The sequence below is a fragment of the Mesocricetus auratus genome, unplaced genomic scaffold, assembly GCF_017639785.1.
Source record: "Mesocricetus auratus isolate SY011 unplaced genomic scaffold, BCM_Maur_2.0 Super-Scaffold_100676, whole genome shotgun sequence".
Lineage (NCBI taxonomy): Eukaryota > Metazoa > Chordata > Mammalia > Rodentia > Cricetidae > Mesocricetus > Mesocricetus auratus.
This window is the reverse complement of record NW_024429266.1, coordinates 67,398,607-67,413,216: the sequence shown is the minus strand read 5'-3', so window position 1 is coordinate 67,413,216 and position 14,610 is coordinate 67,398,607. Positions and strand designations below refer to the sequence as shown.

At 47.7% G+C, this 14,610-nt stretch overlaps 1 protein-coding gene across 1 annotated transcript in view; it reads left to right on the top strand.

The window, feature by feature from the left end:
• Ccdc93 (coiled-coil domain containing 93) overlaps nucleotides 1-11,018 on the top strand; it is a 71,650-nt gene extending 60,632 nt beyond the window's left edge. Inside the window, exons 22-24 of the mRNA XM_005070308.4 lie at nucleotides 1,676-1,760; nucleotides 3,508-3,621; nucleotides 5,249-11,018. Of these exons, the coding sequence (XP_005070365.1) occupies nucleotides 1,676-1,760; nucleotides 3,508-3,621; nucleotides 5,249-5,302 (253 nt within the window). The 3' untranslated portion in view covers nucleotides 5,303-11,018. The remainder of the gene's footprint in view (nucleotides 1-1,675; nucleotides 1,761-3,507; nucleotides 3,622-5,248) is intronic.
• Nucleotides 11,019-14,610: the final 3,592 nt, after the last annotated feature.

Genomic DNA, 14,610 nt, shown 5'->3' with positions numbered 1-14,610 from the left:
ACCCAGGGCAGGCATGCCTTAACGGAAGCTTCTGCAAACCAAAAGGCTATGGGTAAAGAGCCTGCCTTGCACAAGGACCCAAGTTCCATCCTGGAACCCTAAATCAAGTGTAGTGTCATGATTGTAATCCCAGAGCTGAGGGGGTGGAGAGAGGCAGTTCCTGGGGTTCGGTGTCCAGCCAGCCTAGCCTATTTGGTGAATTCCAGGCCATCGAGATAGCCTGCCTCAAAAACCAAGGTGGGCAGACCCTAAAGACGGATGCCTGCAGGTGTATTCTGTAAGTTAAAATACATCCTCTAATGTGGGGATTTAGCTCAGTGGAGGAGTGCTTGTACAGAGCATGTAGTCCTGGGCTCAGTTCCTAGCACTGCATAACCTTTGACCTCTTAGTGCATGTCTGTAATCCCAGCACTTGAAAGGGAGGATAGGAGAATCAAGACTTTAAGGTCATTCTTGCCTACAGAGTGTGTTCAAGGCCAACCTAGGCTGCATGAGATTTTGTCTCTATAAATCGTATAGCAAGGCCACCAGGTAACACTAGCTTTGGAGTGTGTCCAGGGTGAACTAGCTACCCACATTCCTGATACCTTAAGGCTTGCTCCCAGAATAGCATGCTTCCTTTTTCTATCACACGCCTCCCTGGCAGGAGACCAGAAACATTTTAAGACCAAGTTCTTCCAGAATCAGGGGTTTCTACATCTGTTCTAATTTAAACACAGCAGGGTTAAGGCATTCTCCATCAACCCTGAACCTGAATTGGATCCTCAGAGCCATGGCATGCAAAGGGAAGAATTCTAAAGGGAAAAAAAAGCCAGCAGCCATAGTTTCCTGGGAGGTGCAGGTATGGCACCTGCCTTTGGGTCCTGTTGCCCTTCTCAGATGGTATTGCTATCTCCCCAGTAACCACGACACTTCTGCTCTGTCAACCCACTCCCTGGGAGAATCCCCAGTGCTGTGAGCACCGATGCTCTGATCCTCCTGGCTCCCGTCCCTCTGCAGGGCTAGATATAGGTAGAGAGGTATAGCGGACACACCAGGAAGTCTGCTCCCACATGCTGTCTCCAGCACAGTTTTAGGCTGTCCAGTTCAGATCTATGAATACTCAGAACATGTCCTCTAGTTCCAGGTGCTATCTCCCTGTCTTCAGAGTCCTAAAAACAAAACTGCATTCATTGCTTAAGCAGTATATGCCATAATTCATGACGAATGGCATTTTTATTACTTTTGTTCACATTTTATGGTGAGAAAATACAGACTGGTTAAAAGTTGAAAGGAAGAAGCTGAAAAGTCCTTGGAAGGGGGGCCCCCCAAAGTCACCTGTGTGTATACTGCTGCTGAAAGAGGCACACATACTTGTCCATGTAGACTAAAGGATGGCATATTCTCGCCTGCATAGTCTTCCTCAGAATCCGTCTCCATCTAGCTCCTTCTGCACGCCGTTACCACAGGAGCATAGGGAGAATGGGAAACAAGATTCCCATTCGGTTATTAGATCAGAGGTTTGGAACACTGACTGCCTGCTATTCTTGGTGGCCCTCTGGATCTGCTGTGCCCTGCAAACACCTAGTTGACTGTTGGGACACAGTCGAGGCACAGGGCTGACTCCTTGATGTCCCCCACCCCCCTTTCTAACAGCCCCACGTGCTGGACCTACCTCTGCTGTTCTCTCTTTCAGAGCCATGGCCTCCCCTGCTTCCCGGGACCAGTTTTTAAGGCAGATGGAACAAATCGTCGAAGGCATTAAACAAAACAGGATGAAGGTCAGCTAGCTTATTCTACAGCACCCCAGCCTCTGTGGTGGTGAGAAGGTCCTAGGCGTAGACTCTCCATCCTGACTGCATCCTTCCGCATTACCTCCCACCAGACATGAGACTGATGGAGTAGGCCTCCACACTGCTGTTAATCATAGCTTCCAGGCACAGTGCTACTCCCCCATAGACAGTATTAAATAAGTAATCCTCCCCCTCCCCCACTTCACAGATAACAAACTGTCCTTCCCTAGCAGCCATCCTCTCTCATCCAGATACTTCCTCCCCAGTGATTTATCTCATGACATTTCACCCCTAAGCCTACTCCTTCCACATGGAGGAAGCAGGGCATGGTGGCATGTGCTTAGGATTCTGATGCTAGGGAAAGAGATGGAAGACCCCTGGGGCTCACTGGCCAGCCTTCCAAGCCTACTTAGCCAGTCTTAGACCAGGTAGAGAGCTCAAAAATCTAGGTGAGGAATACGTGGCCTAAGCACGTACACGCATGGACATAGATGCTTGCACAGATACACACACGCATGTGCACGCACCATCACTCCTTTGTGCAGGCAGCGCCTGCTCTGCACATGAAGTCTCCCCACCTTCACCTCCTGGCTAGCTGGTATTCAGCATTTAGCTTCAGAGAACACCGCTGAGTCGTCCCTCCTCAGAGCATCCCCCGCCCCAGCCTTCTGCATTACAGAGTCCTTGGGCCCTCCCCATCTCAACCCATTCCATGTCCCTCAGCACTGGTGCTGCTGAGAACCGTAATGGGCATTCCTTTGTTAGACGCTTGTTTGGTTGGTTTGGCATGGTACCAGGTCATGTGCCCAGTGAGAACAAAGACTTTGCCTGTTCACTGCTAACTTTAGGCTCTCTGTAGGTGTTCCTTGCTGTTTATCAAGTGAATAAGAGATCCCAGTTTAGTCCCTAGAACTGAGATAATGTCAATTGTAGTGGTGTTAGTGTATACTTGTATTCCTGGAGCTGGGGGCCTGAAGACAGGAGCACCCCTGGGGCTTGATGGGGTACTTGGCAAGTTCCAGGCCAGTGAGAGTCCCTGTCTCTAAAACAAGGTGGGGCCAACTAGGTGGCTCACTGGGTATAGACACATGATGGAATGAGAGACAAGTTGTCCTCCAAGCTCCATTTGCAACCTCCTCCAGCTTTTGGCTACCTTGGAGAATTCCTTTAAGTCAGCATCTAGTGTCTGTGTATAAGGTCGGAACCCTGGAAACAACCTATAGCATAGTCAAGGTAATTGTAGGTACCTTATCCTGTGACACAGTTACAATGAAAGGGTGATGGATTGTTTTATTATAAATGATCGTATATATCAGGGTTACTCATTTACAACACAGCCGACATTCTGGGCCAAATGACCCTTTTCCTTATCACAGTCCCGTGCCTGCAGGGTAGTGAGCAGCTTCTCCCTTCCAGTGGTGCCAGCAACTCCTTTCTTGCAGTCGTGGCTCTCAGAACCTCTTGCAGATGCTCACAAGTACCCTCAGGACACAAAGTAGTTCCCAGTCGAGAATACCTCCAAAACACATGATGTTCATCTAGCATTCCATGGCAACTGAGCTGCTGAACATATTATAGAGCCTACAGATGGCATCATTCAAGAAAACAGGCCAACCTGAGAAATTATGTTTAGAAGGGAGGCCTGGAAGAAACAGATGTGAATGTTAACCAGGACTGCCTGTTGTAGTCGCTGTCAGAACGCCTATTCATTCATTCGCCAAAATGTTTCCAACAGATGGAGAAGAAGAAACAGGAGAACAAGATGCGAAGGGACCAGCTGAATGATCAGTACCTGGAGCTTCTGGAGAAGCAGCGGCTCTACTTCAAGACTGTGAAAGAATTCAAAGAGGTGAGAGGGTGCGGGCCGGACAGATGGTAGCCAAGTCGGTCACCTCAGCTCAAGACGCACCCTTAAAGACCAGAGCTGGGGGCTGGCTGGACATGGGCTCAGTCAGTGAGGTGCTTGCTGTGAAAGCAGGAATACTTTTTGATTCCCAGAACCCACAGGGAGGAAACAGACAGGTAGGGCCAGCAAGACAGCTTAGTGAGTAAAAGTGCTGTCTACCAAGCTTGATGGCTTGGCTTCCGTACCCACATGGTGGAAGGAGAGAACTAACCTCACATATGCAAAGTAAGTAAGTAGAAAATATAATTTTAAAAAGAAGGTAGACAATGCCTGAGTTAAGCTGTGGGGAGAGAAGAGCACATGAGGGAGCAGCCAAGGTCCTGAGGCTTGGGAAGGGTCCAGCGACTGATGTGGATTACTTGTGTGGTGCACATGTGTGTGCAAGAACATGTTCATGCATGTCCATGCAGAGACCAGAGGATAGTAGATGTCTGCTCTATTGTCCTTCTGCTGTATTCTCTTGAGACAAGGCCTCTCACTGGGTCTAGAGCCGGACTGGTGGCCAGGAAGTCCCACCAGTCCTGTCTCCATACCCACAGCACCAGGGTTACAGGCATGTGCACAGTGGTGTCCATCTTTTTGTGTAGGTGATGGGGATTCAGACTCTGTCCGTGTACTTGCTCAGCTGACACACTTACGCACTGAGCCACCTCCCCAGCCCCTCAGCTCCCTTTTGGTTAGAGCCATGAGGAAGCTTTGGGAAGGACCTGGGTTGTTGGGGGTTTGCCAACCAAAGAGTCTTGAGCTTTCAGGTGAACAGTTTTAGAATTTAACAGAAGGGTAAGTGGTTTCTCAGGACACTGGACACCATTGGCAGGGAATGGAGCCAATGACATCCGTCAGTGATGGCACTCAAAGAGTTCAGTCATAAACCTTATACAGCTCGTTATTAGAGAAGGAAGTACCCTTCATGAACACCTCTCATCGTGGCTTCCGTGCACTTGCTTCTTAAGGCTGAGAATACTCAGCATCTTCGCTGTTAGAACCTCTCAGGGTTTTGCCTCCTGCAGGTACTCTAGGGTACCCTGCTCACTTTGTGGGGCACAGTCTCCAAGGCCCCTTCTCTCCTCTTACCTTCCCAAGCAGACTGGCAGGTAAGTGTCTGCTTTCTGCTTCTGCCCCTTGGAGATTTTAGAAAGTTCTGTCTGTAGGAATGACAGTGCCTGGTCCCTGTCTTCAGCCCAGAGGCTTCATCACATCTGTCTTGACACAAGTCAGTAGGTCACCAGGGAGTGTCACTGTGCTGGTGACTTCATGCCAGGAGACTGACTTGTCAGAAAATGGCTACTAAGGGGCAAGAGTGTAAGTCAGTCGTAGAGTGCTTGCTTGGCAGTCCAGAACATACCTGCCATCCTGGTACTCAGGGGGTGGAGGCAGGAGCATCAGAGGTTCAGGGTCATGTTTCGCTTCGTAGACAGTTCAAGACCAATCAAGGCTATGTGAGTCTCTTGTCTTAAAGTGAGGGGGGGAAGTTACTAAGACTGGAGAGAAGGTCGGGGCATCTTTGGAAACCCCACAATGAGTACCAGTGACTAACAGCCATTGTTTCTCTCTTACTCTGCTCTTCCAGGAGGGCCGAAAGAATGAGCTACTGCTGTCCAAGATCAAAGCCAAGGCCTCCTGAACACCCATCTCCATTTCCGTATGTTGTTGAAATGTTTTAAATGGCATGTATAGACTACAGGATCCTGAAACGGTTCTGGAAGTGATGTTGGAGAGATGCTGCAGGAAGATTGACTTCAAGTCTCTGGATGGATGTTTTCTTTCTCCTATTTGTTTCCTTCCATCTCTCCTGGCTACAGCTGGTGGACTCAGAGTGACACCATGGCTTGGCTGACACCTGAACCCTATGAAGAAACAGGGGCAATGCTCATTCACTCTGTCCGTTCAACTTTCTTCTCCAGTAACACTGCATTTATGAAGGTACATGGATTTGTATGGGCCCTGAGAATAAAAAGCTTATGTTCAGCAAGTATTAACTGAGCAGTGCTGAAAAATGGGCCCTGAGGTAAATGTAGCAGAAGAGAGAGCATTGTCCCTTCTCCTCTGACACATAGCAGGGGCCAGAGAACAGATTCAGCCCACCTGACCCCTAAGCTCGTCCCTTGTAATGTTTCAGAAGGCTGCTGAGTGAGCAACCAGCCCATTCATGTTGCTGGCTTTGGCCGTGCACCTACCGTTGTGCCTTTTGTTCTGGCTTCCCACAGTGCATACAGACTGTAGGCTAGGCTGACATGCAGAGCAATTACCCACAGGTATAGAGATGGAAGCAGGTGAGGTTTGGGTTTACGAGAGTTCACCTGTCTGTGTTGAGAAGACTGATATAAAGTAACTATGATGGGTTTTGGAAATGGGAACCCTTCATCTGGAGCCATGCCTCTCAAGTGGTTCCTTTGGCATGGCTGTAGGTGTGTCCAGCCCTCGGGCTGCATGTGGTCAAGGATAGCTGTCAGTGTGACTCAGTGTCATTCCTTTAATCCTGCAAACCACCCAGGTTCACTTGATGCAAATGCCCTTCCACTGGGGGCACTTCAATAAGAATTGAAGTTTTCCATACCCAGATGGGTCCATGTTCCTACACTGCCGTTGTCAGGGTCTAAGGATACTGTTCGGTACTGTTGGGGCAGACGTGGGGAAAGACACCAGGTTCTGAGCATGGAGGCAAAGTGTGTTTGTGCATGGGGACACAAGGACTCCATGGAGGAAACAGCATTTGAGCTAGATCTAAAGGGAGTAGGATGTTAGCTGAGATGGGAGGGAGGGCCTTTAGTAGCCCCTAACACTTTGGTTTTAGACTCTGGAAAGAACAGGCCAAAGCAATTGCAGAGTACTCCCTGCAGCCATCAGGAATCCAGCAACTGGGCCATGCTCAGTAAGCCCCAGTGTGAGGTTTGTGCTCCATTCCGCATCAGTTTGGCACACACATGATCTGAGCAGCAGGTTGTGGCCATTTGACAGAAGCATAACTACGTGAGACAGGTGGGGCATTGGGCAGTCACAGAAGCACGGTTCATTTTTTGTTTCCTAATGTGTGTGATTAAGAGGCATGAGTCACACAGACTTAGAGGAAAGAGGTGCTAGGGCCCAGTTGCCGGAGTGCATCACGTAAACCAGGAATGGTAGAGCATACTTGTGATCCTAGCTTTCAGGAAGTAGAGTCAGGAGGATCCGGAAATCAAGGCCAAACAGCAAGCTGGAAGCCAGCCTGGACTACATCAGACTTTGTTTCCCATGCAGGCTTAATAGTGTCATGGGTTCCTGAACCAGGGTCCCTGAGCTGTGGTGAGCTGGGTAGGAACAAGCATCACTCCCCTGTGCCAGCACACCTCCTAGTGAGCTATGTGTGCACCTCTACCTCACTGGGACCTATGGGCACAGAAACATTGTGAAAAAGCTCTACTGAAGTAAATCCTTGTAAAATGATAATGATGTTAATAAAAGTAAAGTAGTGCCCTGAGCGGGAAGATGGCATCTTGACTGTATTAGAGCTATTACAGTTCAGAGGAGAGGGCCATCTGTCTGTCTTGTCTCGAGAAGAAGCTCATTCACGCTAATGTCAGTGCTGGACCACAGGTGTAGAAAGGGATGTGGGAGCAGGTGAGGGTCAAGGTTTCTGGAGTCCACTATCTGTGTCTGGGAGGGAAGTATGGAATAACTGATCTAAAACAACCAGAATTGGTTTTGGAAATGGAAACCTTTATTTGGTATTGTTTCTGGGGAGTTCCTTTTGGTATAGTTGTAAGCCTATTCAACCACAGGCTGCCTGTAGCCAAGGATAGCTGTGAATGTGACCCAACACAAAATTGTAAAGTAATTTAAAACACTGAGGTTCTTTCCCCTCTGTTTTTTTAAACTCTATTACACTGTGTACTCTGTGTAAACTTTGATAGATGACAGTATCCTTTTAAAATACTGAAAGGTTGGTAACACTTGGTAGAGAGAAATTAGTAGATACCTTGTCCCATTTTTTAATCCACATGGCTTAATATAGGTGATGAGAAGTTCGTGTTACTAGATCTACAGTACCAGGTATGAACTCCCTCCTGAGGAGGAGGCCACAGATCTGAACAAAATACAGCTGGTACCCCATGACAGGCATGCTACTCTTATACCAGTGCTCACCTCTTGCCTGGCTGGTTGGCATTGTAGTGTGCAAGTTCATAGCTGGTAAGACTGCTGATGACTCCCTCCCCACAGCTGTTGTATAGTACCTGCCACTATGAAAGCTAGCCAATAGGGAGGGAGCTTCTAGCTCAGAACTATTTTGATTTCTCTATGTCCTACTACTAAAGTAGTAGTGTCTAGTTCTAGAACCATCTAGTTCTGGTGGTCAATTGAACCCTCTTTGAATTATGCTACAGAAGCCAACACTAAGAATCTGACATTTGCTTCTAACATCCTGAAACACAGGACAGCACCTTTGTGGGTAATTCCCATCATGAAGTAGGCTGAAGAGATTTCCTGAGGGCCTTGGTTATTACAGAATCTACCTGGAGAGGTGGAAGGGAGGGACCTACCAGGGCAGTGTCTTCTGTGCCCAGATGTGGTGTATAGCATTGTGTTCTGAGCCTAGTGGCTTTTACCAGAATCTAAGACAGTGGAGAAACATCTGTAAGTGACTTTTTTTTTTTTCTGTGTACACTTTAAGAGAAACCCGATTCAGAGCAGTGAGACTGTTCACAGGGCTGGCGCCTGGTGCCATGCATTCTTAGGAGCAGTCTCCAGGTCAGGAGCTGCCTTCACTTCCACTTGCTTCTCATGGAGTAACTTGGGGTGCTCTGGTTATGATCAAGCTCAGAGCAGCTGTGAGCTGGACAGGAATAAGGTGGTAGTGAAAGGTCTAGGATGATGTGGGGATACCCTGTTATTCCCCCATGTTCAATATTAGTCAGCCAGCAGCACATAGTACCATAGAACAGCTGCCAACTGAATCCAAAGGGTGGTGTGTTTTCTACTGAAGCAGAGTCCATGTTGGGCATAAGCTCCTGATCTTGAGGATGGGTGTGGGGTCGTAGCCCTTGGTTCAGGAACAGTGAAGACACAGACTGGTGTCACCAGGAAGGGCCTTTCCTCTCCCAACTGTCCCTGGAAACCTCTCAAAACCTTGAGGAAAACATGGGGCAGGTCCTCCAACAGCCCTCCTACTACCTCACAAAGTGCCATTCCCATGGATTGTCACTTTGACAGACTCATCTTGTCTATCTTGAGTAAAGTAGACACTACTTGAAGCAGTATCTGGAACACCCAGCCTGACCTGCAGCCTGTACATTCTGCATTCCTTCTGCCTCCCCAGGTGATGGATGGTCAGTTTAAGGGGACCGAGCATTCCTAGCAATAACTTCTAACGGCGACCGAGACTTATGAAGGTTCAGGCGGTTGAATTGAAATATGCTCTGAGAAATACTGTCAGGGAGTGTTGTGTGATGTGTTCATTTTCCAGGGTTTGTCACCAAGAAAAAGAACACCCGAATGCAGAGCAGTACAATGAAGAGTGACATGGGTGCCATTGTCTGTTCTTGCAGCTGAGCATGGCCAGAGGAAGAGCCTTACGAGATGCATCTTAGAGTCAGCCATGCTCTCCCTTCTAGCGGCAGCGACAGCAGGCCGAAATTGTACATAAAAAGCAACAGAGAACTGGGGAGATGGCTTAGCCAGTAAAGTGCTTGCCTTGCAAGCATGAGGACCTGAGTTAGGATCCCCAGCAACCATATAAAAAGCCAGGCATAGCCATATGCTCCTACATTCCCAGCACTAGAGAGGCAGAGACAGAAGGATCTCTGGGCCTCACTGACCAGCCAGACTAGCTGAATTGGTAAACATCAGATTCAGTAGGAAACCTGTCTCATAAAATAAGGTAGAGAGCAATCAAGAAGACCTCTGAATTGACCTCTGGCCTTCAGATACACAGGCTTATACATGCACACACACACACACACACACCATACACATATAGAACATGCATATACAAAAAAGTAATGCATGTTTTTCCATCTTCTCAGAATAAATGTGATGTATAAGATCATGAGCAGGGTGTTAGTACGTAATCTGCAGTGTGTTTGACACCATGGGGAGTTACTCCTGTATCCTCATCATCCTGTATCAGTTTCCTAAATGGACCACGCTCACCCTTCATGGATATTTTCCTCATTTGCCCTCTGACTAGGATTCTGTCCTCTCTGATTTTGGGCAGTGGCTTTCAATGATCACTTGTGTGTTCCCTTTTATATTGGCTTCCTGGTCATATTACAGTCCACCCACCACATCCCTGTTGTCTGTCCTAATGACGCATGGCACTGCTGAAGGCTCCAAGTCCTTTTCAGGGTCTGCATCTTCCCTCTGAAATGTGGAAGGGCAGCAGAAGCAGGGACCTTGCCCACCTCACTGTGGTTCCTCAGGCGGTGAGAACATTCCACTTGGCTAAGTCAGTTCCCCAAACTGTGTCTTTACATCCTTTAGTAGCAAAATACAGATTTAACCTAATCCATGCCCAGGTTGACACAGTAGGGCTGTTCTAGTCAGCAGCATTAGAGAAGTTCTCTAAGGAGTGTGTTCCTTAGTCGCTAACCTTGAAGGGTAGAGTGGAAAGCGTTTTCCAGAAGTTTCCAACTTTTAGCCAAGATGTTCAGTACTGTGGCAGGGAGGGCACATTAAGTCAGATAGGATCATGTGTATGTTCTTCCTTCAAATATGGCAGATGAATCTTAGCCACATGAATCCAAGAAAATGAGTGGTGCCCTACAACTGTGGGCGGCGGCAGCACCCCACACAGTGATGGCAGAGCTATAAGCCTACAGCCTCCTTGGAGAACAATTGAATATGTGTATCACAAGCCCAAGCCTTTTGAACCAGCAGTGCCATGTCTAGGAACTTTTCTTATATACAGAAACTTTTATTAAAGCAATGTTTGTAATAACAAAAAGTTAGAAACCATCATTAATTCAGAACAGGGGTGAAAAAGCATGGCCCATCTCTACAATGGGGCATTTTGCAGACAGTTAAGAGAATAGATCTGCGGTATGTATTGCTGGGGAATGTTCACAGATCTTGGAGCCACATGGTTAAGCGGGAGAAGAAAGCATGCATGAAATGCTAGTGTTTGGAATAGAGACAAATACGTGTGTTGTAGGTGTGTGTATGCATATATGTGTGTGCATATACTCACACAAATGCTTGTGATGTGTCAGCCTGCCCATGCCTAGAGTGTCCCTGTAGGCTAGCAACCTTGGTTGCCTCTTGGAAGAAGGTGGGAATGACTTTTCACCACTTGTCTTTTGTATTCTGGAATTTTGTACCATGTACATGCATTATCTATTCAGAAATAAATAGTTTTTGAAGTTTAATTTGGTTTCATTTTTTAAAAAATCATGGGAGAAGATTCCACTTCCATTGCTTTCTTCTTCCCTCCCCCCTCTGTCCCTCCCTTCTTTCTTTTTTTCAGGGTGGGGGTGGACACATGGTATTGAGGCAGGGTCTCATGTATCCAAGACTGGCCTCAAACTCTGTTTAGCAAGGGTGAACTTGAGACTCTGATCCTCTGGCCTCCACCTCCCAGTGCTGGGATTACAGGTGTCACCACACCCAGTTTATGCAGAACTGGGATTGAACCCAGGGCTTCTTGTCTGATAGGCGAACATTCTACCAAATGAGCTACATCATCCCTTCCCTCTCCACCTCCCCCTCATCAATATGTTTGGGTATTTGGGTTGGGGGGTTGGTTTTTTGGTTTTAATTTTTTTTCCAGACAGGGTTTCTCTGTGTAGCTCTGACTGACCTGGAACACACTTTGTAGACCAGGCTGGCCTCGAACTCAAACATCCACCTGCCTCTGCCTCCTGAGTGCTGGGATTAAAGGTGAGCACCACCATGCCCAGCTAATTTGTTTTCTTAACAAAAGCAAAGCACTGGGGTCAGCAGTGTGATGCTGTTCTTGGTTGTCAACTTGGCCACATCTGGCATTAACTAAAACCCAAACAATTGGGCACATCTGTGAGGGACTTTTTCTTAATTAAATCACTTAAAGTGGGAAGACCTACTTCTAACCCAGATCTTTGAGGTGGGAAGATCCCCCTTAATCTGGACCACACTCTCTGCTGGCAGCCTATATAAAGGACACAGAAGGAGGCATCCACCCCCACCCCGTGTACCTGCTTGATCTCACTGTCATCTCAGTGTCAAAGTATTCCTTCACAGGCATTACGGGCTATTTCCTTGGGATTCTGGAATACACTAAAGACCAGCTGAGACATCCAGCCTCGCAGACTAAACAACTACTAGATTCATAGACAGTCATTGATGGACTACCTGAACCACAGCCTGTAAACTATTCGAATCCCTGTGTGTGTGTGTGTGTGTGTGTGTGTGTGTGTGTGTGTGTGTGTGTGTGTGTGTGTGTGTGTGTGTACAGGCAGCTAGAGTCATTTGCTTAGGTCTTCGGCACTGGGCCACTATGATGGGTTGGCCTTTCTGGCCTTTCTGGTGGAAGCACTTCAGAGGACTGGGGGGTGGGGCTGGTTCTACTCTTATGTGTATGTTTAACAGGGACAGGGGAATGAGCTGGAGCTGCTCTAGAGTTGCCTGTATCTCATGAGAATCACATTATAACCTTCCTGATGACACTTGCAGTACAAAAGACAGGGACAGCACCTCTGAACAATTAACATCCTTCATGCCTAGTTTACCTGGAACCTTCTATGGGTGCTCTTTTCACCCCCTTTTTCTTACCTGTTAGTTCTTATTGTTCAATTTGACACAAACCTAGAGTCATCTGGAAAGGGAGATTCAGATGAAGAATTGTCTCAGGCTGGCCTGTGTCTGTGTCTGTAAAGGATGGTCTTGATGGATGATTGATATTGGAGAGCTCAGCTAACTATGGGCAGCTCTATCCCTAAGCAAGCTGGTCCATATATAAAACTACCTGAATACGTGCCAGGGAGGAGCCAGTAAGCAATGTTCCTCTGTGGCTTCTGCTTCAGAGCCTGCCCTGCCTTCCCTCACTAACAATACAGATGTTACCTAGAAGTAAAAGTGAAGTAAACCTTTGTTCCCCAAGTTGCTTTTGCTCCCAGTGTTTATCACAGCAACCAAAGGCAAAGTAGAAGAGCAGCTGGACTGTGCTTTGTCCAGCCCCAGTGCATTAGTTATCTTTCTTGTGGTTGTGATTAGATACCTGACAAAAGCAGCTTGGGGGGGTGTATTTTGGCTCACAGTTCAAGGATACAGCCCATCGTGGTGGGAGGCACAGCAATGGGAACTTTGGAAGTGTCTGGTTCCATTGTACCCACCAACAGGAAGCACAGAAAGAATTCCATTACTCAGCTCACATTCTCTTTTTTTATTCAGTCTGAGATCCCAGTCCATGATGCCATCCATGCTCAGGGTGGGTTTCCCACATCTGTTAACCTAATCTAGAAACTCCATCACATAAAATTCCTAGGGTTTTATTCCCATGACTATTCTGAATCCCATCAAACTGACAATTAACATTAGCCATCGAATCCCCCAGAGAAGGAACCACGTGATGTCTATTAAGTGAGGGGAGGGGTGTGCAAACACTGCATGTTCCCACACATGTGAGTGCAGGTGCCTGTGAAAGCCAGAAGAAGACATCAGGTATCCCTGGAGTTGGAGTTACAAGTATTCATCAGCCTCTTGACATGCATGCTAGAGATGGAACTCAGGTCCTCTCCAAGAGCAGCAATCACTCTTAACCTCAACCATCTCTAGCCCAACTACCGCTGTTCTAAAGCGGGGAAATCCTCTACTTCCTGAACTGATTTATAAACAGATGTCCAGGCCAATTGTGATGTGTTGAGGGATACTGCTAACACACCCCCATCAAGGACAGGCTCCGTGGCTACATCAGCAAGAGAGCTATCAAGAGCTCCTGCTACCCTTCCCGTTCTTCCAACCAGTAGAAGAAAAGACAGAGCTCAAGTAGCATCAGCCATTGTGATTCTGGGCAGAGACATCTTGATACTGGCGGAAAAGCATGATTCCTGGAAGTGTGGTAAACTTCTGAACCAAACCAGGGGGATCATTTGCCTTGGGGTGCCTGCTTGGTGAGAATCTTCATTGTTCACGGATACATTCAACCAACAGTGTCAGGCACTGGTACAATAATGAATAGAGCAGACAAGAGAACCTGTCTTCCCAGAGGGACTGGAGTGGGGAGGAGGCACACAAGAACATCATCACATCAGCTGCTTCAATATGCTGGTTCAAACAAGGAAGAGGGTCCCGGAGGACTGGGTTTGGTGGTGGCCACATCGTTACACTGAAAAGCTAGAGAAGGCCTCAGCCACCCACTGGGGACACAGTCACATGGATTCCTGGTGGCAATTCTGAGCAGAGGGGATCGTGAGTAAAAAGACTGCCTAAGCACACATCCAGGTGCATTTGAGCACCTGTGTGAGGAGCCATTGGAGGATTGTGAGAGGGAAGCAGCTCTAATGGGGCTTCCTCTGGAGATGATTGACTGCGAGAAGGTGAGGACAGATACAGGCTTCCAAATTACTAGACTGCTATAATAATAAAGTAGGTGAGTACTACACTCCTACCTTCAGTCTTGCTTGGGGCAAAGGCTCTTGTTCATTGCCTCATACTCCAGGTTAGCTGATCTAAAAGCTTGCAGGGATTCCCCGTCATTGCCCCCGGTCACCATAGGAACATTGGGAATACAGACACACACTTCTGTGTTCTGCCTTATTTAGGTTCTGGCAGTTTAGACTCAAGTCCTCAGGAGTTCAGAGTGAGCATTTTTTGCCTCCTGAGCCTTTTCCCCAGCTCTTATTTCCTTCCCTCCTAATATCCACTTCTCTGTCCCCACTTTGGGCTTCTGTCCCTGGGGCATCAGCAGACTTAATGCGAGTGGCTCATCCACTTGCTCTCTCTTGAGAACACACTGTGTCCCCACCCATGAGACTAAGAAGACAA